This window comes from Myotis daubentonii, chromosome 3 (assembly GCF_963259705.1).
Source record: "Myotis daubentonii chromosome 3, mMyoDau2.1, whole genome shotgun sequence".
Classification (NCBI taxonomy): Eukaryota; Metazoa; Chordata; class Mammalia; order Chiroptera; family Vespertilionidae; genus Myotis; species Myotis daubentonii.
The window spans coordinates 202,501,414-202,526,217 of record NC_081842.1 but is presented as its reverse complement, the minus strand read 5'-3'; the positions used below and the strand labels follow the sequence as shown (position 1 = coordinate 202,526,217).

The following is a 24,804-nucleotide window of genomic DNA, read 5'->3' as shown; positions in this document are numbered from 1 at the left end:
GAAAGGCTACAGCAAAATCAGGAAGAATGCTCGCCTCTTGCCGAAACCGGTTTGGCTCAGTGGATAGAGCGTCGGCCTGTGGACTGAAAGGTCCCAGGTTCGATTCCGGTCAAGGGCATGTACCTTGGTTGCGGGCACATCTCCAGTAGGAGATGTGCAGGAGGCAGCTGATTGATGTTTCTCTCTCATCCATGTTTCTAACTATCTCTCTCCTTTCCTCTCTGTAAAAAAATCAATAAAATATATTAAAAAAAAAAAAAAAAGAATGCTTTCCTCTTACAGCTTTTATACAGCACAAGTGGCCCGGCGCACGAAATTCGTGCGTGGGGGGCGGGTGTCCCTCAGCCCGGCCTGCACCCTCTCCAATTTGGGATCCCTTGGGGGAATAACCGGCCGTTGGATATCCCCCTCACAATCCAGAACCGCTGGCTCCTAACCGCTCGCCTGCCTGCCTGATTGCCCCTAACTGCTTCTGCCTGCCAGCCTGATCATCCCTAACTGCTCCCCTGCTGGCTTGATTGCCCCTAACCATCTCTGCCTCAGCCCTGCACTCAGGACCCAGGATTCCCTCCTCCAGCTGACCACAGGCACCTGGGACCTGGGCTTCCCTCCCTCTGGTCAGCCATAGGCACACGGGACCCGGGCCAGCTTTGCCCAGGCCGGCTGCAGCCGCAGGGGATGGTGGGCAGGTAGCTTCCCCCAGCCTGGAGCCGCAGGTGCTGGCGCCCGGGACCACGGGGTGGGCGGCTTCTCCGTCTATCAGGCCACAGCCAGCCATAGGTGCTGGTGCCCGGGACTGCCAGGAGGCGGCTTCGCCTGGCCCGGCTTTGTCAGGAAGGATGTGTGGATGGTCGTCCGGAAGACATGCGGTCTAATTAGCATATTACCCTTTTATTAGAATAGATCATGGTGTGTTTTTTCTTGCCATCATTAACCATAGTAACTGTTGCTTATGTATTAAAGTTCTATTCCTGCTAAGTCTAGAAGCAGCCTCAGAATCCTTCTCACCATTCATCTTAGGTCTGATGCTTAGTTGATCAGAATTAATACCTGAGGTGAAGCCTCTTACTGCAGATGTATCCCAGAATGTATGGCATCCTCTCTGCTTTATGTTCCAGCTAATAATACATTGCTCAATCACGTTGATTGCGGTCATTTTCCCCCTTGCAGTTTCTAGTAGTAGATTACCATCTACTGCCTAGGAAGTAAAATTGACTGTCTCCATGTAGATCACAAAATAAGGCATTTTTCTCATCAATAAAATGTCATTCTTTCAGCATGAGTAATTTTGTCAACAACGTTTTGAGGCAGTAACAGTTTATAACAAATTGAGGGAATTATTGTTTCAGGTACTGTGCTGTGTCATACAGATTTCATTTTATCTTTGCAACAACTCTATACAGTAGGTACTATAATGACACAGATGAGAACACTGAGGTATAAGAGAGTTCAGGTAACTTGACCAGTAAAACCCAAAAGTGGCTGAGTCTCATTTCAAACCCATGAGCCTTGGCATTTAACCATTACACTCCACTCAGTATTGTGCTAGAGCCTGCTCTTACTGGCTCACAAATTTTCAGGAATTTTGTAAGCTGGTTGTTAAACATGTTCATTATTAAAAATTAAATCAGATAATCTTAAAAGTGAATAAACTACCTGAAAACCAAAGGAAATACATACTCCAAATTCATCACTCCTCAATTATTTACTACAATTTACTGTTCTGACTCTTGACATTATTTATATCTTTTGGGTCTTTCTGGTAGAATATAATAGTGTATTACTGCATGTTTCTCCTCAGCTCTGCATTTAGTGGCATCACATTAGCAGCTGAAATCAGCCTTGGATGGAGAATTTGTGCCACAGAAATTGGCCGACAGTATAAATCAAAGAAAACAAATAATCTTTGATTGAGAGCCAGTTGTTAAATATTTATCAGCACAACACTGACCACATTGATGGTGGTGGTCTTGTCAGAATGTGTTAGATTATGCAGGTGAAAATCATTTTAAACAGACTTGATGTAGATATTTTCAAAGATGGAAGAATTGTCCCTGTCAACTATGTTAGTTGATTCATAGCTTCACTAATTGTCATCATTGCAAAGTTTTCAGTCCCCATATGCATTGCTGGATATAATATGTCATGCCCTGTCCCTGTCCCCTCCCTTCGTAGCCTTTGTTACCTTAAGGACTCCAGTTTTCCATTTATATGTGTAAGTACCAACCTTACCACCTTAAAAATGTCAGCTTTTAACACGGCTCTGTTCCGTATCCTTCCGATGAAAAGTGGAGTTGGGTTGCGGCACCGGAGAGAAATTCAGAAGGGGAATGTTGGAGTAATGACTGCAGTGGGAGAAGAGGGAACCTATTTCCCGGGACACAGGCGCTGGCGTCCTGGACCACAGGGCTGGCAGCTTCTCCTGGCGGCTGCAGCCTGAGATCATGGGGCAGGCGGCTTCTTCGTCTCCCAGGCCGCAGCCAGCCTCAGGCGCTGGGCCCGGGTTCTCTGTCTCCCCTGGGATGCAGTGTGGGCGGCTTCTCCAGCCGGCTGCAGCCTGAGATCATGGGGCAGGCGGCTTCTTCGTCTCCCAGGCCGCAGCCAGCCTCAGGGGCTGGGCCCGGGTTCTCTGTCTCCCCTGGGATGCAGTGTGGGCGGCTTCTCCAGCCGGCTGCGGCCTGGGATCACGGGCAGGCGGCTTCTTCGTCTCCCAGGCCGCAGCCAGCCTCAGGGGCTGGGCCCGGGTTCTCTGTCTCCCCTGGGATGCAGTGTGGGCAGCTTCTCCAGCCGGCTGCAGCCTGGGATCACGGGGCAGGCGGCTTCTTTATCTCCTGGGCCGCAGCCAGCCTCAGGCGCTGGAGCCGGACTTCTCTGTCTCCCCTGACTTCTGCGTCTCCAACAGGCCTGGAGCGGCCAGAGCCAGGATGCTTGCATGGTAGCCGTGGCTGCGACGCAAGAATCCCGACTCCGGCCTCCGCCATCTTTGTTGGGTTAACTTGCATATCACTCCTGATTGGCTGGTGGCCGTGGCTTGTGGGCATCGCAAAGGGACAGTTAATTTGCATGTTTCTCTTTTATTAGTGTAGATGCTCTCCCCTAAGAGTGATGGAGATTTTCTGTAGATTACAATTGCCAAGAGTCAAATAAGTACCGGGGGCAATTTGAAGAGGAGGGACTGGTTTGTACTTAAAGAGGCAAAGCTCCAACCATTCGGATTTCTCTGCCTCGGTTACCTCTTTCAGTAAACCCAAACGGGTTCAGCTGGCCAGGCTGCACCCAGGAAGAAGCCACTGTTATTTAGGCAGCAAAATCCTGGCAGAGGGCTGAGTCAGGGCTGAAACCCTCCTGCTCCACTCTGAGCTCTGGCTGTGTCTGTCTGGGATGGAGGCATGTTTTTCTAATCCACACACAGGCCTAAAGGAATGCCTTTTTCTTTCTTTCTTCCTTTCTTCCTTTCTTTCTTTCTTTCTTTCTTTCTTTCTTTCTTTCTTTCTTTCTTTTAAAACATATTTTTATTGATTTTTAGATAGAGAGGAAAGGAGAGGGAGAAAGCAATAGAAACATGGATGAGAGAGAAACATTGATCAGCTGCCTCCTGCATGGCCCCCACTGGGAACTGAGCCTACAACTCGGGCTTGTGCCCCGGCTCAGAATCAAACCCACTATCTCTTGGTGCATGGGAGGACTCTCAATCCATTGAACCACACCAGCCGGACAAGGGCGAGGGGTGCCTGTTTCTATTCTCACAGAAATACCTTGTGGGTTAGTAGTGGTGGTGGTGATGGTGAAAAGGAACATGGGGGTAGGAGGGCTTGCAACCTAGTTCAGTATCTGGTTAAAACTGTAGTCTTACTTCCCCACACTGACTTGGGCGGAGCTGCAGGGCCTAACACCAGGGCCCCGTCACAGCTGACTTGGGGGAAGCTGTGGGGACTCTCAGGGGCCCGCCACAGGAAGAGATATATAGGTCAGAGCCTCCCCACGAGTTCAGTTCAGGCTTTGGATCCGGAATTCCCTGTGCATTCTGCCACAACAATGGGGGGCTTTCTGGGGACACTGACCAAAAAACTGGGGTATTTAAAAGTAGTCTTTGCAGTCAGCCAAAAGCTGAGTGGGACTCTAGCACCCCTCAATGGGTTTACAAGGAGCACCTGAGCCTGCCCTAGACTTTCAGCCTGTCCTCCTTCCCCACCAGTCCCCTGGCTTACCTTCCAAGCGAACCTCGATGTGCCCCAGATACCGTCCAGCAGGTATGAATCAGGCCATAGGCTCTGGTGCAAGAAATGTCACACTGCCTTGTTTTTGTTAAATCAACAGCTGAAATGGCACAAAATTAAGTCCTGGTGGTTATTTTGATGCCCTCCTCCTCCCTGGGGTGGCTCAGGGCCCTGAACACGACTGTTCTTCTGTAACAATCTATTTGTACTTCTTAATTCCTTCACCTTTTTCACCCACCCCGCACCCCGCTCCCACTTTCAATAATAAGAGATTAAACCCCTGTCACCTTCTCAGCCTGAGTCAGATCCCTCCTCTCGGCTTGTCAAGCCACTGAATATGCTGAAATGCATGCTGTCCAGTGGGTTACCTCCCCATCTTGAGGGCAGGACTGCCTTGGGTCCCCTCCGTCTCCCTGGGACATGGTTCCCAGCATGAATGAATGGATGACTCATAGTCTTGATTCATTTGTGAATGAGCAGCTTTATCCCCAACTAACAGTGGCGTTCCTTTGATGGCAAAGACCAGCCATGTTCTACAGGCTTGTTTGCTCTCCAAGAGCTTATGACATTTGCTTCCCAGTGGCTGGGGTTAGGTGAGTGCCCTCAAGCAACCAGTTGCTGGCTGGACTGACATGCTCTGAGGAACTGGCGATGTTACCGATGAGACAATGAGGCCTCGGTTCTTGTCTTCTTGAAGGAAAGATTTCAATCAAGAGACGAAGTGTAGAAAAGCAAGCATGAATGTATTGACCGCAGCAAAAATACATTTAGGAAGTGAAACAAGGAAGAACGTAGAGCCCAGTTAGTGTGGCTCAGTGGTTGGGCGTGGACCTATGAATCAGAAGATCAAGATTCAATTCCCAGGGGGGCGTGAAACCCAACAACCAATGAGTCCCGGCTGCCTGTCACCACTTGAGCCAATTCCGCAAAGACAGGGTTGAATCATATATGAGCGTTTACTCCAAACTGCCGGCAGGTTGGGAGAGCAGCAGGTCATCCACAAAAATCTGCCCTGCAGCCCCCCATAAGCCAGCTGCTTATATAAGGTAGGACAAAGATTCCATGGGGAAGCAGGGATTTCAGGCATGGAGAGGGAGGCTATGTGGGTTTAGGGGATTAGCCCAGGATGAGCTGCCGCTGCCCATTGCTCCCCTGGTTGCAAGTCTCATGGGGTCCTCGGAGTTTAGGAGATACGTGCCTGTGGGGGAAGGGGAAGGGTAGGAGTGGAATGGGGATTAAAGGCTGGATGTTGTAATGTACCCCTCAAATCACAGAAGGACGCCTCAAGAAGTTGAATTAAAGAGTCACATTTATTGCAATCTGGGACTATGAGGGGCCATTCCCCAAATCTCATAGTGATAAGATGGTGGCAAAACCAGACTTATATAGGCAAAGATCACAAAGGTATTGATTACATCTCAAGGTTTCAAATGAGGAACCTGGTTTGCAAAAAAGCAGTTTACAGCCAGAACCAGTTTGGCTCAGTGGATAGAGCGTCGGCCTGTGGACTCAAGGGTCCCTGGTTCGATTCCGGTCAAGGGAATGTACCTTGGTTGCAGGCACATCCCCAGTGGGGGGCATGCAGGAGGCAGCTGATCAATGTTTCTCTCTCATTGATGTTTCTGGCTCTCTATCCCTCTCCCTTCCTCTCTGTAAAAAATCAACAAAATATATTTTTTTAAAAAAGCAGTTTACAGAAGCAGAAGCAGCATGTTATCTAAATTACAGTTTGGGGTCTCTGGATCACTGAATTGACAGAAACACATTATCTAGAGCCCTCGGGTCTGGAATGAGGAACCTGGTCAGACTTAAGCGTGTTATCTAAAATATAAATTTTATTGATTTTTTACAGAGAGGAAGGGAGAAGGATAGAGAGTCAGAAACATCGATGAGAGAGAAACATCGATCAGCTGCCTCCTGCACACTCCCCACTGGGGATGTGCCCGCAACGAAGGTACATGCCCTTGACTGGAATCGAACCTGGGACCTTTCAGTCCACAGGCCAATGCTCTATCCACTGAGCCAAACCGGTCAGGGCAAGCATGTTATCTAAATTACAGTGTTTGGGTCTCCGGAACACTGAGTCAACAGGGACACGTTAACTGGAGCCCTCTGACCTTGGGATAACTGTGCTGTCCTTCCCAGGTAAAGGAAAATGTGCTTTCTAAGACCAGTATGACCACTACCCATGGGATTTCACATTACAATCAATAGGGTATTTAATCGAATGGGATGATTTATATAATTCAGAAAATCAAAATAACTTTTCTATTGCTAAACAAAGCAAATGAGTACAGAAGCCAAACAGCAGGGTTAGAGTTAAACTACAGTTTCTACCTGAGATGATTGCTACCGTACTTCATGGGCATTTAGGTCCTGGGGGAGGACCAATAGACTATTTATCAGCTTGATGCCGATGTCCCAAAATGAGGTTTATTCTCTTAATTCGTCTCCCCTTGGGTGTGGTTGGCAAATGGCACTAACTGGATTTCTGCTCTCTGTCCCCCTGAGTAGGGCGATTTAAGCTATTTACCCTCTGGCTGGGGAGAAGCGCAGAGACACCAAAGTGTCCTTGGTTTAGGGAAGAAAGGATTTAATACGTGGCTGCAAACTGCTATTTACCCATCTGTCTTAGTTCCCCTATTCCACTTGTCCTGAAATTTTCCTAGCTTCTTACTAGCCCAGCCGTGGGCAAACTACGGCCCGCGGGCCGGATGCGGCCCGTTTGAAATGAATAAAACTAAAAAAAAAAAAAAAAAAAAGACCGTACCCTTTTATGTAATGATGTTTACTTTGAATTTATATTAGTTCACACAAACACTCCATCCATGCTTTTGTTCCGGCCCTCCGGTCCAGTTTAAGAACCCATTGTGGCCCTCGAGTCAAAACGTTTGCCCACCCCTGTCCTAGCCTGTAACCGTGGGACGGGTGCTGCTTTCTCTTTCAGAATCCAAAGGTCTGGCTGGCGTAGCACCTCCTGTGCACCCAGTTCACACCCTGCTGGGCAAAGGAGGAAAAGCCAGGGGAGCCTTCGATGACTGGAAACACCAGGTAACAGGACAGGAAGCTCTGCTCAGGCCAGCAGCCACCATTACCTACTTAGGAAGCCTGTGGCTCGAACCACAGCTCCTGGAAAATCCCACGTACCCTGTGACGCCGCAAGCCCCAGGGATGAGCCTGCTCAAGCTGCTGCTTTTCCTGGCCCACTGGGGAGTCGCCAGGGCTGGACCAGGTAGGCTCTGCCAGTGCCCCTGATGTCTTCCCTCTGTATTATGAACTCAGTGCTTCCCGGAAAGGGGACCTGGCCCTGAGAGGGTCTGCCACGGGCCAGCAGCAGTGTGTGGGTTTTTGACTTCCTGCAGGAAAAATTTCACAACCGGAGTCCAGGTGAATTTTAAAGGATATTTGTTAAAGCTGGGGACAAGGAAACAAGGAAGGGCGGGGGAAACGAGCCTAGGCTGGGCTGCTTTGGCTAAGAAGTCAGAAAAAAGGGGGCCTTGGGCACAGGTTCAGGAGGTTTGGCTGGGCCGAACTGCCGCTGCCCTGGCTGCAAGCCTCGCGGAGTCCCTTGCCCTTTAGGAGGCGCAGGCCTGTGGAGGGGGCAGGGGAGAGGCTGGGTGTGCTCCTGGGAGGGAAAGCTGGTGCAGGACCTTCCTTCTGAGGGGTTTTAAAGGCTGGGCACTGAGGGCCGGTCTTATGCTGATGTACCCCAATGCAGTTTATTCTCTTAACTTTATCTGTCCTTAGGTATGGTTGGCAAGTGGCACTAAGTGGATTTCTGTTATGTCTCCCCGAGTAGGGTGATTTAAGCCAATCGTTTATTTTTAAGTGTCCTTGGTTTAGGGAAGATAGGATTTACTAGATGGCTGCAAACTGCTTGGCATGTAGATTTTCTAGATGGCAGTATACGGTCTGTCTGTTTTCCTGTCTCACTTGTCCTGGCTTACGGGCCTGTCTCATCAGGATCGGAGTTGCTGCAAGCTGCTCACAGGAAGCTGGAGGTGCTGCTAAAAATAGCAAGGCATGGAGCTGGGCAGGGAGGCTCTGAGAGAGTTAGTAGGCGGGGTGCGGGGGTGGGGGGAGGGGGGGTGGGAGTGCCGTCTGAGCCTGAACGTTATACGCGGAGGCGACAGCTGGCCAGGGGAGGGACACCGACCTTGCTAAGAGGTAAAGTGGACACATAAGACCCGGCCCGCTGGTAGAGGAAGAAGGTGGCAGGAGATGGTGAACTCACTGAACAAATATTGGTTGAGGGTCTGCCATGTACCATGAGCTATTCCAGGAACCGGAAAAGAAAGGAAAACAAGCAAAGCCCCAGGTCTCCCGAAACATCCCTTCACCTGGAAAGAAACAACCCCAAAGACATGTACATGCATAGTATTCCCGGAGATGACAGGTGTGATGGGAAATAACCAAGCAGAAAACAGCGGGTTCCTGTGGGGTGGCCAGAGCAGAGCCGTCGAATAAAGTGGCATTTGAGGAGAGACCTGAGGCCGTGAGACAAAGAGCCATGTGGACAGCTGGAGAAGAACATTCCAGTAAGAGGAAGGACAGTGCATAGGCCCTGAGCTGAACATGCAGGTGATGTGTGTGAGGATGAGCGAGGAAGCCAGCGTGGCGGGAGCAGAGTGGACACGGAGGGTGGTAGAGATGAGGGCAGGGAAGCACGGGGGTGGGGTGAGGCTTGGCACCAGCTCCTGTATGAACTTGCAGCCGATGGAAGGCGTCGGAGTGAAATGGAATGCCATTAGAGGCTTTCAGGCAGAGCTGTGATGTGATCCGACATGTGAACGTTTAAAAGGAGCCTCGGGCCGAAACCGGTTTGGCTCAGTGGATAGAGCATCAGCCTGCGGACTGAGAGGTCCCAGGTTCGATTCCGGTCAAGGGCATGTACCTGGGTTGCGGGCACATCCCCGGTGGGGGATGTGCAAGAGGCAGCTGATCGATGTTTCTAACTCTCTCTATCTCTCTCCCTTCCTCTCTGTGAAAAATCAATAAAATATATATTAAAAAAAAATAAATAAAAAAAATAAAAGGAGCCTCGGGCTTTTCTGAGGAGAGGCTGTAAGGACAGGAAGGCAGGGGAACCAACTCGTTTCTGTCTGCCTGGGACTTTCCTAATTTTGCCACTTCACGTTTGGCGCCTTGGACACTCGTGCAGTCCTGGGCAATGCGGAACGGTGGGTCACCCTAGGAAAGAGAAGCAGCCAAACCAGGGGGAGGCGACTGCCATCATCGAGTGAGAGGGGAGAGCGGCTCAGCCTGGGGTGTAGGGCCGGAGATGGTGGGAGATGGTCTGTTTCTGAACAAGACTTACTGACAGATAGCGGGTGTGAGAGAGGAGGGGGCTCCAACTGGAAGGACAGAGGTGTCATTCCCTGATATGAGGGAGGAGGAGACGGCAGTTTGACTGGGGATACGTCCAGTCTGAGATGCCTGTTAGAGGGCTACATTTCCATGCAGTTAGAGGGGGCTCAGTGGGAGGGCGGGACCTGTAGTTTTCCTACGGATTCTCGCTGCCCTTCTCTGGAGTCCTTTGCATGAAACCTTAGCGATGATCCAGCGCCCTTTCTGCAGCTGCAGGAAATTGAGGCCAAGGTGAAGGACCGGCACAGGGTTCTGCTCCTCGCTTGTCCCTGTGGAGCTAGCTCAGTCCTGGTCAGTCCTCTGGTCATCCACTTCCTCTGACCCTACTCAGGAGCAGCTGAGCGCCTGGGCAAAACAGTCAAGCACTAAGGACAATGTCCAAGAAGAGCTAACATCTATTTACTGAGCAGTTATGATGGGCCATGCTGGGCCATGCTTGTGCTAGGTGCTTGATATATGCTGTCTTTGTTGTTGTTGTTAAACCTCACCTGAGGATATATATAAATATATATATATTTTTTTTAATTAAATCTTTATTGTTCAGATTATTACAGTTGTTCCTCTTCCCCCCCCCATAGCTCCCCTCCACCCAGTTCCCACCCCACTCTCTGCCCTTACCCCCCCCACTGTCCTCATCCATAGGTGTACGATTTTTGTCCATCTTTTCCCACACCCCCCACACCCCTTTCCCCCCCAAGAATTGTCAGTCCACTCCCTTTCTATGCCCCTGATTCTATTATATTCACCAGTTTACTCTGTTCATCAGACTTTTTATTCACTTGATTTTTAGATTCACTTGTTGATAGATATGTAATTGTTGTTCATAATTTTTATCTTTACTTTCTTCTTCTTCCTCTTCTTCTTTTTTTTTTAAAATATGGAACGCTTCACGAATTTGCATGCCATCCTTGGGCAGGGGCCATGCTAATCTTCTCTGTATCGTTCCAATTTTAGTATATGTGCTGCTGAAGCAAGCACTCTTCTTCCTCTTCTTAAAGAATGCCTTTCAGCATTTCATATAATACTGGTTTGGTGGTGGTGAACTCCTTTAGCTTTTTCTTATCAGTGAAGCTTTTTAACTGACCTTCAATTCTGAATGATAGCTTTGCTGGATAAAGTAATCTTGGTTGTAGGTTCTTGCTATTCATCACTTTGAATATTTCTTGCCACTCCCTTCTGGTCTGCATAGTTTCTGTTGAGAAATCAGCTGACAATCTTATGGGTACTCCCTTGTAGGTAACTGACTGTCTTTCTCTTGCTGCTTTTAAGATTTTCTCTTTGTCTTTTGCCCTTGGCATTTTAATTATGATGTGTCTTGGTGTGTGTGGTCCTCTTTAGATCGCTAAGGAGGTGCTAATTTAGCCTCTGCCTGAGGCTACCCAGCAGGAGCTACAGAGAGATCTGCAGATTCCTCTTCCTTGTTTGGGGTTTGGAGGTGCCCAGATGAGGCCCAGCTGTGAAGCAATGCAAGCTGCTGTGGGGCCTTGAGCCTTCTTTTGGAAGTTCTGGGTCTTTCTGACCCAGCTTCAGTTTGTTAGGTAATTTTCAGATTGCAAAGGGCCAGGGCATTCATATGCAAAAGCCTCTGCTAGCAGCTTGGGTGGGGCAGGGTCTCAGGGAGTCAACAGGGCAGAGCAAACAGCTATGGCTGCTCCTCAGTCCTGGCCTAAGAGGTCCCGTGTCTCAGTGTCCTGGTAATCGCTGCAAGCACCTCTGAAAGAAAGCTGCCCTCGAGTTCCGAGTTCTGCCCAATGCCAGACAGTCCAGGTTCTCCCTGTATGAGTCTGGGTCCCCAGGGACTCGCCCAGAACTGGAGTCAGGGCCGTAGGGAGCTTGTGCCTCCCTCCTGATTGCAAAAGACACTGGCGTCCTCAGTTGCCAGCCCCTTTCCGCGCGCGCTTGAGCCTCCGTACCTCTGCACTTTATTCCGCACCTCCTCTGAGTCTCAGTGTGCTTTTCTCTTTCCTCCTAGTTGTAGAACTTCCACTCAGCCAGCCTTCCTGTGGTTCTGGATGATATCCGTTTTGTCTTTTAGTTGTATTTTTGAAGTGGTTGTGCGAGGCAGCAATTTCAGGTGTTTACCTATGACGCCATCTTGGTTTCTCTCCAGGATATATTTTTAAAATTGATTTTTAGAGAGTGGAAGTGGGGAAGGGAGAGAGAGAGAGAGTGAGAGAGAGAGAGAGAGAGAGAGAGAGACGTTCATGCGAAAGAGGCACATAGATTGGTTGCCTCCCGCATCCTGATTCCAGCCAGGGATTGAGCCTGCAACTGAGATACATGCCCTTGACTGGAATCGAACCTGCAACCCTTCAGTCTGTGGGCCGATGCTCTAACCACTTAGCCACACCCACCAGGGCTCATGTTGCTTTTAAAATGATTTCTTGCCCTGGGGAGGGATAAGGAATTGTTTGGACAGTCATTTACACCTTAGTGTGAACAAGTTTCTGCTTCTTTCTTGAGACCAGATTTAGATCCAGAAAAGTGGGTAAAAGCTATGACTCACCAGGGAGGAAAAGTCAAGAAGTGGTGATCAGGGGCCAGACTTCACCCTCCAGCCTGCCCCTTGGCTTGGGTGGTGCCTGGCTCTCAACCCTGAAAGCAGCAGAAGCTGGACACAGAGGCCCAGTTTCCTGAGGGTTGGGCGGGTGTTGACTGTTGGCTCTGAGCGACACAGGAAATGGAGGCCAAAGTGGCAGCAATGGTGAAGGGTGAGGAAATCCCAGGCCTCACCCTTGTTTTAGCCAGAAACGGGATTTGGGGCAGTGGCCAACCCTGTTCAGTAAACATCACTGAAACTATATCAGGCTTGGTACTGGGTACAGAAAGCGAACCCACTCCGTGTAGCCTGTTTCTCTGGATTCCCTTCTCTCTATTGCACCAAGAGATTATTGGCATTTCAGCCTCCCTTGGTTTGGAGCTGCGACCAGGTTTCATTCGACCACTTCAGAAAACAGGACGCCTCCCAGTGGCCTGACCTGCCGCCCTGCATCTAGAACCACCGAGCACACCCACAGGAGGAATCCAGCCCAATCTGAAACCACATTCCTTCTTTTCTGGCCTAACATTATGTCCACATCTACTCCCCAGGTTTTTGATGGTATTAATTAGCAAGATCTTACAACACATTTGGTAAGCCTTCTCCTAGGTCAGATTTCTTTTTTTGGAGAATGGAAGGGAGGGAGTGAAAGTGTGTGTGTGTGAGGGGAGATCGGTTGGTTGCCTCCCACCCCCCACCCCCCAAATGGGGCCTGGGGCCAGGGATCGAATCTGCAACCCAGGTATGTGCTCTTGACCGGGAATCAAACCTGATGCTCAGGCCAATGCTCTAACCATGGAGCACACCAGCCAGTGCCAGGTCTGATTTTTGTATTTCCCTGGAGCATGATAAAATCTGGCTCTACTAGTAATTATGGGCTCAGAGAGGTGAAGAAACTTGCCCAAGATCACACCTAGTATGCTTGCTTAACTCTGACCCCCCCCCCCCACTTTTGCTTTAAGATAAGCACTTTCCTTAGAACTCCCAAAGGTTTCTGAGGGTCACACCTCAGCCCAATCCCTCATGTTGATGCTGGGGATGCTGAGGTGGGGAGATGGAGAGGGCCTTGTCAAAGGTCACAGGTCAGGGTCAGAGAAGCCTGTGCTCCCTCCACTCAGTGCCTCCCTGGGCAAACCCTGTGGCCCAGTCTCCCTCCCTCCCTCCCTTTCTCTCTCTCTCTCTCACCCTCTCTCTCTCTCTCTGTCTCTCTCTCCTTTCTTTCTTTCAAAAAATATCTATTTTCATTCATTTCAGAAAGGAAGGGAGAGGGAGAGAGAAACGTCAATGATGAGAGAGAATCATTGATCAGCTGCCTCCTGCACGCCCCACACTGGAGATCAAGCCCGCAACCCGGGCATGTGCCCTGACTGGGAACCAAACCATGACCTCCTGGTTCTTGGGTCTACGTTCAATCACCAAGCCACGCCGGCCAGGCTCTGTCTTTCTTTTTGTAATATTTATTTTAGAGAGAGAAACACGATGTGAGAGAGAAACATTGATCAGTTTCCTCCCATACATGCTCCCACCGGGGATCAAACCTGCAACCTGAGTATGTGCCCTGACCAGGAATCAAATCAGTGATCCTTCTGGTGCATGGGCTGACACTCAACCAACTGAGCCACACCGACCTGGGCCCCTGGTCCATTTTCTCTGGACCCTTTCACCTGCACCACCTCCCCTCCTCCAGCTCCTGGCTCCCCCACTGCCTCCCCAGGTGGGCTCGGGAGGGCTCAGGCGGGCTCAAGAGGGCCCAGGCGGGCTCAAGAGGGCCCAGGCGGGCTCAGGAGGGCCCAGGTGGGCTCAGGAGGGCCCAGGCGGGCTCAGGAGGGCCCAGGTGGGCTCAGGAGGGCTCAGGAGGGCCCAGGAGGGCCCAAGCGGGCTCAGGAGGGCCCAGGAGGGCCCAGGAGGGCTCAGGAGGGCTCAGGAGGGCCCAGGCGGGCCTGGCATTGAGAAGGGTCTCCTCTCCCCTGCAGGGAGGTTCTGGCACATCTCTGACCTGCACCTGGACCCTGACTACAAGGTGTCCACAGACCCCCTCCAGGTCTGCCCCTCAGCTGGCTCCAGGCCGGTGTACAACTCGGGGCCCTGGGGTGACTACCTCTGTGACTCTCCCTGGGTCCTCATCAACTCCTCCATCCACGCCATGAAGGAGATCGAGCCGGAGCCAGACTTCATCTTCTGGACAGGGTGAGAGCCGACATCACAGCCACCCTCCACCTGGCACCTTCCTGCCCGTCCCCCTTAGTCCTCATCTGAAGCTCAAAGGGGCCCTGGGTGTGGCTGATTCCAAAGCCTGTGCCCTCGCCCTCCGTGTCCCGGCCTCAGCAGAGTGCAGTGTGGCTGCACGACCAAGGGTGAGCCTGAGTGGGGGGGTGAAAGGATTAAGGAAAAGACAGACAAGAGAATGAAAGCTGGGTCTCGGTGGGACGCTGCCTCCCTGATGAGGAGACAGTGCCAGCGCCCACAAGCCGTGTCTTTATTTTATAGCAGATGCCACGAGGCAAAGCAGGGGCGTGATCACGTTGTTTACAGCATTCTCGTGAGCTCTAACCCTGCTCAACTACATGCACCCGAACTCTAGCACAAGCCACGTGGGGTTACGTGCTCGGACCACAGGTTCAAGCTTACAAGCACAGCCGTTGGCTATAACTGTGCTGGGGGGGCCCTGCCCTCCAGCTGGGACTTGCACGTGGCCAGGAGAGGACCCTGTCCTTTCATTAGTCCGAGGCTTGAACCTGGCCAAAACACCGTAACCGCGCCCCACAGTGCAGCTCTCACTGTGGCTGGGACAAGGCCATGGCTTGCCTGGGCGTGTGGAGAACTCCCCCATTTTAAGTTGGGGGATGAATACTGCAGCCACTCCCACTGGGGTTTAGGGACTGCAAGCCCTAAAGATCCAAATGCAGAAACAGGAGAAGGTAGGTGCCATTATTATTCCTATTTTACAGATGAGCTGATGGGGGCTCAGAGAGTTTAAATAACCAGCCAAGGACCCACAGCAGGACAATGGCAGAGCCATTGGGTTTGAACTCTGTCCTATGTGACTCCCAACTTCAGCCTGGCCATACCTCAGTTCCACGGCCTCTTTTCTCACAGCAGAGTCCCCCCACTCGCCGTACCCCTTTTCTCATTCCCCATCCTGAGCTGCCCACACCAAACTGGCTTGGCGGTGTTTTGCAGGGACGACACCCCTCACGTGCCCAACGAGAGGCTGGGAGAAGCAGCTGTGCTGAAAATTGTGGGACGCCTGACCAGTCTCATCAGAGAGGTCTTCCCAGGTGAGAGCCTGCCATAAGTCCTCCACAGCATTCCCTGAACCCCAAGGTGCCATGGGACAGTAGCAGCGAGGGGTAAAGCCACGGGACAGTAGTGGCCTTCATCCATTGACAATAATGGCTGTGGGAAAGTTCTGTGCCAGGCACTTCCAACAGCCCTGTAGGGAACATGAGAGCTAATTGGCCTATGGATACACACAGACTTATTCTTGGAAATGATGGGAGAATCATTGATTGGCTGCTTCCTACACACCCCACACTGGGGATCCAGCCAGCAACCTGACATGTACTCTGACCAGGAATTGAACCGTGAGCTCCTGGTTCATAGGTCGATGCTCAACTACTGAGCCACGCTGGCTGGGCTAGAAGGTTTTCCAGTTTATCATACACTTGCACATTTGCTGAATTTCCTAATATCCAAGATGCCATCGACTGTAAGATGCATCATTTTATGTAGAGTGGTGAACACAGATGTAGAAGGCTTGCCAACCCAGCCCCTTCTAGGCCCTGCCACGCACTAGCTGGGTAATCTCATCAAAACTATTTCTCCCTGGGAAAAATAAATACTGGTACCTGCCCAGAGGAGTGCTGTGAGGATTAAAGAAGCCAACCCATTCACTCATTTAGTCAATCAACAAATATGTATTGAGCGTCTACTATGGGAGACACAAGTTTAGGGGTAGGGGACTTGGCGGTGGAACAAGACGTCAGGTCATGACCTCATGGAGCTTGTAAGGAGCTTCCAAAAAGTCTGACCCATAGAAGCAGCAAAAAGAGGGAGGGATCCTCTCCCTTCTCTTCTGCCCTTGAGATTCCAGGAATTCGTGTTTTTCTTAAATGGATCTTTAATGGCTGCCAGCATTTATTTCAGAGAGGTGAGGTTTTTCCCGGCAGTTACAATCATGGCTTCCTGCTTTGTGAACAATTCCTGGTGAGAATTCTATAACTTCCTCCTTTTTGCAGCGCTCTCAAGACCTGGCAGGCTATACAGGACAAAGGGTTTGTTAGAGGCATTTCCCCAACTGAGAATGGGAGGCTCCCTGGGGTGAGCCAAGCTCATATAAGGAAAATGCCCTGCCCTGAACTCAGAGGAGTCTTTATTTGTCATCAGATATTTATTGAACAACTACTACCTGCCAGACACAGTGGTAAAATAAAAGTGGGGATAAGGCTGACAGCCTCCCCTCCCCTCCCCTCCCCTCCCCTCCCCTCCCCGGCTCATTCACAGGCCACTTCCTCTAGGACCTTCCCCTGACTCCACCACTCCTGTTACACACTCCCACAGCAAGTGGCTCTTCCTTTTTCGTAACAGCCACACACCTCTCGTTGCCCAATACCTGTCAACCTGCTGCAATGCAAAGCCTCGGACTGGGCCTGGGCCTGGGTGCCTGGTACCAGGTCGACGTGTCGGTACCAACAAGGTGCAGTGAATACTTTTGTTTCATGAGTGAAACTCCCAGGGCCTCCGGGAGTGAACCAGACCGTTTCCCTAACAGTAAGATGGCCCCGGAATTGACAAGAACAAGGAACACTAAATACTAAGTGTCCTTTTTAGAAAAATGTTTATTTTTATAGCTTTCAGAGAGGAAGGGAGAGGGAGAGATAAAAACATCAATGATGAGAGAGAATCAACAATTGGCTGCTATCTGCACGCCTCACACTGGGGATTGAGCCTGCAACTCGGGCATGTGCCTTGACCGGGAGTTGAACTGTGAAATCCTGGTCCAGAGTTCAATGCTCAACCGCTGAGCCACACTGGCCGGGCTAGCTTTCTCCTTCTCAGTCGATGCTTCCTCTCTGACCAGAAAACTTTCTGCTGGGGATGGGGTTAGGGTCCAGGATCAGAGAGCTCACCGCTCCTCCTTCCCAGGTCTCAGCAAAATTCAGTGAGATTCTATTAAATGAAGTTTTCTGTTTATCTCTGTATTTTCCTCCTCTGTGGGTTTCTTCTCATTGCTCTTCTCCATAAGCTCTGATGGCCAATGGCCAACTGAAAATGATTAACTCAAAGTGCTTTCCCATATATTTTTATATTTTTCCTTCCCTTCCCAGATACTAAAGTATACGCTGCTTTGGGAAATCATGACTTTCACCCCAAAAGCCAGCTCCCAGCAGGGAGCAACAGCATCTACAATCAGATAGCAGAACTATGGAGACCCTGGCTCAATAATGAATCCATTGCTCGCTTCAAAGAAGGTAGTAATTCCATTTGCTACTATACGCACCCATTGTACACCAAGGTCTAATCTAATTCATCTTTACCACATCCCCATGAGATCGGTACTGATTTTATCCCTATTTTATAGATAAGGAGACTGAGGTTTAAAGATACCAAATCACTTGGCCAACATCACCCCTTAGAGGAGGCAGACGTGATAGCAGAACCCATACTCTTAACCCCACGGCACTAAGGAGGATGAGCAGTGAATATTATTGAGAGTTTATTGTGTGCCAAGCACTACCTTCAGTGCGTATTAGCCTCCTTGCAAATACACTAGGAAAAAGCAGTGACCTTCAATTCAGTTCAAGGAGGGTTTCTTAACCTTGTCACTATTGACATTTGGGGCAGAATGGCTTTGTAGGGGGAGCTGTGCTGTGAACTGTAGGCTGTTTAGCAGCACCTCTGGCCTCTACCCCTAGGTGCCAGTAACACCCCCAGTTGCAATGCCAAAAAAATGTCTCTAGACATTGCCAAACGCTCCCTGGGGGACAAAGATCACCTGGTTGAGGACAACTGACCCAAAGACAGCCTGCCCAAGGTAACCCCATTCCTCTTCCTGTTCTTCAGTTCCCTGCGGCTGGGGCTCCCCATTGGTCAGACCAACCAGAAGCCTGTGGCACGGAAGCTCATTGGCTTAGTTCACATAGGTCAGCTCCTAGGGCAAAGAGCCGCGTGGAGAAGGGTTGATGATGCATCTGGAGGGGCAAACACACCTCACTGTTATCACCATGATACGATGAGGAAACTGACAGAGAGTTAGGTAACTTCCCCAAGTTGCACAGCTAATAAGTGATAGAAGCAGGATTTGAACCGACGTAACCTGACTCCAGAGCCTTAGGTCTTAACCCATGATGCCCATCTTATGGGAAAGATGGGAAGGGAGTATTAAGGGAGGGAGGAAGTGGGAGGGTAAAGGGGGGCAGAGGTGTGTTTAGTCAGAGGCAGAGGGCCCCTTCATATTTCCCCTGGCTGTGATGTCTTAGGTGCGTTCTATTCTGAGAAGTTGCCGGGGACGACTGGGCGTGTTGTGGTCCTCAACACCAATCTGTACTATACCAGCAATGAGCAGACGGCCAGCATGGCTGACCCTGCCCAGCAGTTCCAGTGGCTGGAAGATGTGCTGAGCAACGCGTCCAGAGCTGAGGAAAAGGTAAGGGCTCCTACCTCCTCCCCCTCCCTCTCTCACTCTGGAATCACTTCCTGAATGAGTCTCCCACCTCTGCACGAATTCATCTGTTCTTTGCAGATGCCTACATCACAGGTTGGAGTGGGGAACCTTTTTCTGCCAAGGGCCATTGGGATACTTATAACATCATTTGCGGGCTGTACAAAATTATCAACTTAAAAATTAGCCTGTTATATTTGGTTAAACATTTAATTAACTCAGCCCCAATGCCTTGGAAGAGCCAGACCAAATGATTTCACGGGCCTATATGGCCCGCAGGCCAGACATTCCCCACCCCTGACAGAGGGTCTTTATTAGCACCAGGAGGGGGGTTTGTCCATCCTCAGAACAGCCTGTCAGTCTGGGACCCCAATGCCCATTGCAGATGTGAGGCTCGCGAGGGGTGGTGATGATCCCAAGTCACACAGTAAGTGGTGGGGCCAAGACCAGAACCCCTGACTCCAAGTCCAGTGCTCTTTTCACTTCTGCCACACTCCACGGCTGCAGACCACATTGTGGGCTAGACTTCAAGGGGCTGCCCTGCCCTGTGGGGAAGCACGGGACTTGGTTGGAATGCCTGTAAGGAGGATTCTCTGAAAGGTCGGGGGCCTCTGGGGGGACCTTGCCGAAGGCGGCAGCCCCTACCTTGACTTTTCCAAACAAGTCCTATCCCCTGGAGTGTTTTGTTAGAATCTCTATGTTTAGTCTTTAAAGACCCGACCTTGTAGAAGCATATACTTTCTCAAGGATACTTACCCTACTGATTGTCTCTAGAGGTTAATTTTAGTTCAAGCTGTCATTACAATAAAAAACTAAAGAAGCAGGCAATCAGGGCTATTTTAGTTGCTAAAGCCAAACAGTCCCTTAGCCTTCTCTTTTACAGAAATGTGTGTCAGAGTAATCTGTTCATCCATCTCTCAGGGTCTGCTGGTCAGCCCTGGCACTGCCCTTGAGGTGTGTCCAGCTAGTCTGCTGGGCTGGCAGCTCCCCGAGGACTGGTCCTGTGTCTCATTTGCTTGAGTCCCTGCATGGAACAGCAGCACCTCCCAGCAGGATTTCATGGCTGGTGCTTCTGAGCACTCACTGTGCATTATCTCATTTAACTCTCAAAGCTCCACCAGTTAGGTGCTATTCCCGATGACAAAACTGAAGCTCATGGGGGCTGAGGGGGTAAGAGATCAACCAAAGGACTTGTATGCATGCATATGAGCATAACCAATGGACACAGACAGTAGGGGGGTGAGGGTATGTGCTGGGGGGTGGGAGTGGCTGGGGAGAGGTCAATGGAGAGAAAAGGAAACTCATGTAGTCTACCGCTGGTAGACTCCAAAGTTCATGCTCCTAATTGCCCTCTCCCTCACCCCCATTCTACTTCTTGCAGTGGTGGCCAAGGGTCCAGGTATTGTTAGCCGAGTGATTCAAGGAATGGAAGATGTGATCACACATGAACACTTAGCATGTGCTACGCAGTCATGCAGGGCAGGGCAGTTACAGTGCCCAGCTCTCCAAGAGGAGACCAGTCTGTGAGGATCAGGAGGAGGTGTCCTTTGAACTGGGTTTTGAGGTCTGAGTAGGATTACAGAAGTGAAATTAAAAAGGGCACTCCAGGTGGCAGGCACAGCACGGGCAAAGCAGAGGTGGGAAGCATGTGTACATTACAGGGTACAGAGAACACTGGAATCTGCCCGGAAGAGGGGAAGCAGCAAGGGTGCACTTGAACCTGTCTGCTTGCCTCTGGGGAGATGGGCAGGTTGTGAGAGGTGGAAATGAAGGGCTGGCGAGGGCATCTCTGAGCCCCTCCTGGCACGCCCTCCTCGTAGGTGTACATCATTGGCCACGTGCCCCCGGGGTTCTTTGAGAAGAAAGGGAACAAAATGTGGTTCCGGGAGGGATTCAACGAGAAGTACCTGAAGGTGGTCCAGAAGCACCATCGAGTCATCGCAGGGCAGTTCTTCGGGCACAACCACTTGGACAGCTTTCGGATGTTCCACGATGACGCAGGTACTCAACCTGGAGGGCGCCTGCCAGCCTCCCTCCCTCCTCTCACCAGCCTCTCACAGTCCCATTGCCTCTCTCCTAAAAGGTGCCCCCATCAGTGTCATGTTCCTGACACCTGGAGTCACCCCATGGAAAACCACATTACCTGGAGTGGTCAATGGGGCCAACAATCCAGGCATCCGAGTGTTCGAATACGACCGAGCCACGCTGAGCCTGCAGGTCAGGAGCCCTGGGTCTGCTGGGGGTGGAGGAGGTGGGAAGGAGGGAGGGAGGCAGGGCCCTAAACACATCACCACACTCGCGAATTCTTTCCCAGCGAATCCACACTCTAATGACCACTGAATCTCAGGAAGGTCACGTTACTTCCCTCCTGCTAGAACTCAGGACCAGACACCCCTGGTGCCAGCTCCAAATCCTGCCACCAAATCAGGTCATTTCTTCTTCCCCAAATCTCCCTTCGCCCCGGATCATTGCCACGGGCCTCTTACCGAATTTCTCTGCCTCCAGCACTGCCCTGCGGTAGCTCACCTGCTACTTACTACAGAAGAGATTAATCTTTTTAAAGCACTTGTCTCTCTCCTGCTCAATAACCTTCAGTGGCTCCCCAGGGTTCCCAAGATAACATGGATCTCCTCAGCCTGGTATTCAAGTATGCCCACAGGCCCACTGCCCACACGTCTGCCCTCTCTACACCGATTACACTGCAGCTAATGCAGGTTCCCAACTCATCAAGCAGCCCGTCACCTCCCGGGATGTGCTTGTGATGACTGAAATGACAAAGAAACATTATTCCTTAATTTATTCAACAAACTATTAATGATCTGCTATGTGCCAGGCCGGTGTGCTAAGCACAGGAGATACCTAAGTGAGCACAATAAAGTCGCTGCTTTCCTGGAGCTAACATCCTTACAGGAGTAAACAACTAAGTCACGTCAAGTATGGCATGAGATACGTGCTAAGGAGAAAAGAAAACAGCGAAGAGGCAGGTGGTGACGATGGTCATAGAGTGTGTGTGCCGTTAGATATGTGGCAGGAAAGTGTCATGGACAGGATGACATTTCAATCCCGAGTAAACTGAGGGAGCGAGCCATGTGAGCATCTGGTGGAGGAAGAGCCAGCCTTTTGCCCTGGGGTGGGAGTGTGCCTGGTGTCTTAGAAGAGCAAGGAGGCCAGTGTGGCCCCAGTGGGAGGCACGAGGAGAGAGTGGGAGGCACAAGGAGAGATCACACAGGCCATGAGTAGGAGGACTCTGGATTTGGAAGGTTTGGGGCAGAAGAATTAAATATGCTGACTTACAAAATTTACAAAACCACCATGTCTGCTGTGCAGAGAACAGGCTGTAGAGGTCAAGGGCAGAAGCAGGAGGACGAGACAGGAGGTGACTGCGCCAACCACGAGAGGCGATGGTGCTGTGGGCCAGGGTGGTAGCAGGGGGTGGTGAGACGTGCCAGACCCTGGATGTATTGTGACGGCAGAGCAGACTGGATTTGCTGGTGGATTGGACGAGGGGTGCGAGGAAAGAGGAATCCAGGAGGACGCCAAGGCTTTGGTCTGAAAACCTGGAAGGAGGAAGTTGCTGTTGACTGCAATGGGATCACTGCAGGAGCAAGTTTCGGAGGGAAGACCAGAAAATTGGTTTTGGGCCTGTTAGCGTCAGGATGTCTAAGTGGCGTGCAAGTGAAAATGCCGAGGGAGGAGGCAGCTGGAGTCCCAGGAAGAGGTGGGTACTGAGATTTAATCTGGGAGTTGAGAAATGCCATTTAAAACACGGACTGGGTGAGATAACCTCGGTCCTTGATTCCGGAGTAAATGAAGATGGAGAAGAGGGCTGAGGATTTTGAAGAGTGTGATCTCTTGTCCACACGGGCACTCAGAGGGCTCTATTCAGCAAGAGGAATCACAGGCTGGGACTCCCTCCTCCTCCCTGCACCTGGCCCCACCCACGATGGGCCGTTCGTTTCGCCACGATGCAATGTGAGAGGTCGCAGTTCTAGCCTGGGCACCAACATGCCTGATCAGTGGTTTTCAACCTGTGGGTCGTGACCCCTTTGGGGGTCTAACGACCCTTTCACAGGGATCGCCTAAGACCATCGGAAAACACATATATAATGACATATTGTTTTTGTGATTAATCACTATGCTTTAATTATGTTCAATTTGTAACAATGAAATTGGGGGTCACCACAGTGAGGAACGGTATTAAAGGGTCGCAGCGTTAGGAAGGTTGAGAACCACTGCCTTACATCCTTCTCAGGGAGGGAGCCAGACACACGCGGGTTTGAATCTTGGCTCCGCCACTCAGGAGCTGTTGACCTCCATGTGCCTCCCTTGCTTCCTCTGTAAATGGGAGGCAGGAAATACCATGCATACATGGCAGCTCCTCTAACCCCACCTCTAGTGACCTGAAGCAGATCCACAGATTTAAGTGGAAAATGTTGGACAGATGAACCCTTCCAGATTCTAGTCCTGAGGATGCACCTGAGTCCTAGGGGTCTTGGGTGTATCCCAAGCCTCCAGCCAACCACAATTCTATAGCCTATCTCAGCAAGGCACCCTGTCCTACTTCTTTTAAGTTGCTTTTTATCCATTTATTCTATAAATATTTATTGAGCATCTTCTGTGTACCTGGGAGCTTGCTGGGACAGAAAATGCATAGGCCAGGGGGTCAACCACCTGGTTCCACTCCTGCCTTGGCCACTGAACACCTGTAGGAACCTGGGCAAAGAAATTAACCTCTTTAGGACTCAGTTTCTTCATCTGTGAAATGGGGGTGATAAGCACAGTTACTTTATCAGATTCTCTCTCTGTCTTTCTCTCTCTTACACACACACACACACACACACACATCTGGTAAGTAGTAAATGCTCATTAACTAATAGCAGTCATTATGGAGGGTGAGGGCAAAGGCAAGGTGCAGGATTGGGCGTGGAAGCAGACAGTTGTCCATAGCCGGCCTCCTGCCCCCTCTCCAGGACATGATGACTTACTTCATGAACCTGAGCCAGGCGAACGCGCAGGGAACAGCGCGCTGGGAGCTCGAGTACCAGCTGACCAAGGCCTTCACGGTGCCCGATGCCAGCGCCCGCTCCATGCACGATGTGCTGGGCCGCATCGCCAGCGACCAGGGCACGCTGCAGCGCTACTACGTCTACAACTCGGTCAGCCTCGACACGCGGGCCTGCGACGAGATCTGCCGCGCCGAGCACGTGTGCGCGCTGCGGGAAGTGGCCTTGGACCCCTACACCACCTGCCTGCGCGGCCCCGCCGCTGCTCCCGGGCCGGGGCTCGGGCTCCCGCTCCTGCTGGCCGCGCAGCTAGGCCTGAGCGCGTTGCTCGCGTGGTGACCCGGGGTGCCGCCCGCTGGATCGCTGGGCGTGCCTTCCTCTGGGTGCATTGGGGCCAGCGTCACCCATTGAGGGCTGGACTTTTTCATTTTCCCGGCGTCCGCAGAGTGAACGGGGATGGGGCAGCCGGATCAGGAAAGAAGCCCAAAGACCCTACCACAAGCTCATTCCTTCCAAGTTCACGTTTTACAGTATTAAAAAGGCTCATGATGTGTCTTATTATGTGCATTACCCTGTCAATGTGTAAACAGTGTTGAAAGCAACTCCCTTGCCGTTAGTGAAAGTCCCCCCACGGCTAATGGGAGTAAAATGAGCCGCTAGGACGGCGCGCCTTGTCTGTCCTGGGCCCTCGTCTCCCCGGCACAGGCCCGAACCCGAGGCACACTTTCAGCTCACGAAGTCCCGCAGGCTGCGATCAAAATAGGCCTCTCTGCGTTGCAGTGTGAGAGGTCGCAGTTCTAGCTGGGCACTCACCTCCGGGCCATTTTCGCCCTCGTGGGCCCACAGGGGCCTCCAGGGCAAACACGAGGCAGGGAGAAGCTGATACGCTGCAGGCAGCGCACCTCGGCCGGCCGCCGGCAGCGCGGCTGGGAACCCCTGCGCCGCAGGCCGCGCCCCGGGGCGGGGGCGGGGCTCGGACCACCTGGGGCGGGGCCTGCGGGCCTCGCTCCGCCCCGG

The 24,804-nt window shown here is 51.3% G+C and overlaps 1 protein-coding gene, 1 long non-coding RNA gene and 1 other non-coding gene across 4 annotated transcripts; 1 reads left to right on the top strand and 2 right to left on the bottom strand.

The window, feature by feature from the left end:
* Window positions 1-5,179: 5,179 nt before the first annotated feature.
* On the top strand, window positions 5,180-24,354 carry SMPDL3B (sphingomyelin phosphodiesterase acid like 3B). Its single transcript, XM_059690588.1, has 9 exons — window positions 5,180-5,263; window positions 7,165-7,449; window positions 14,097-14,310; window positions 15,304-15,401; window positions 17,451-17,594; window positions 18,603-18,769; window positions 20,605-20,785; window positions 20,868-21,001; window positions 23,755-24,354. The coding sequence occupies exons 2-9, from the start codon at window positions 7,389-7,391 to the stop codon at window positions 24,124-24,126; spliced, it is 1,371 nt and encodes a 456-aa protein (XP_059546571.1). The 5' UTR covers window positions 5,180-5,263; window positions 7,165-7,388; the 3' UTR covers window positions 24,127-24,354.
* On the bottom strand, window positions 10,456-10,562 carry LOC132232021 (U6 spliceosomal RNA). Its single transcript, XR_009452185.1, has one exon. It is a non-coding gene; the product is annotated as a U6 spliceosomal RNA (small nuclear RNA).
* LOC132231444 (uncharacterized) lies at window positions 16,220-24,737 on the bottom strand. 2 transcript variants are annotated; one of them, XR_009452058.1, is made up of 2 exons: window positions 24,601-24,737; window positions 16,220-16,381 (listed from the first exon to the last, which is right to left on the bottom strand). It is a non-coding gene; the product is annotated as an uncharacterized LOC132231444 (long non-coding RNA). The 2 variants fall into 2 exon arrangements; XR_009452057.1 differs by lacking the exon at window positions 24,601-24,737 and adding an exon at window positions 17,253-17,452.
* Between the last annotated feature and the right edge of the window lie 67 nt (window positions 24,738-24,804).

Bases quoted from the DNA above. Each gene is read 5' to 3' on its own strand.
- SMPDL3B (XM_059690588.1), top strand. From the start codon at position 7,389: ATGAGCCTGCTCAAGCTGCTGCTTTTCCTGGCCCACTGGGGAGTCGCC. The intron at 14,311-15,303 runs GTGAGAGCCGAC...GGTGTTTTGCAG, and splicing joins GACTTCATCTTCTGGACAGG to GGACGACACCCCTCACGTGC. The intron at 15,402-17,450 runs GTGAGAGCCTGC...TTCCCTTCCCAG, and splicing joins CATCAGAGAGGTCTTCCCAG to ATACTAAAGTATACGCTGCT.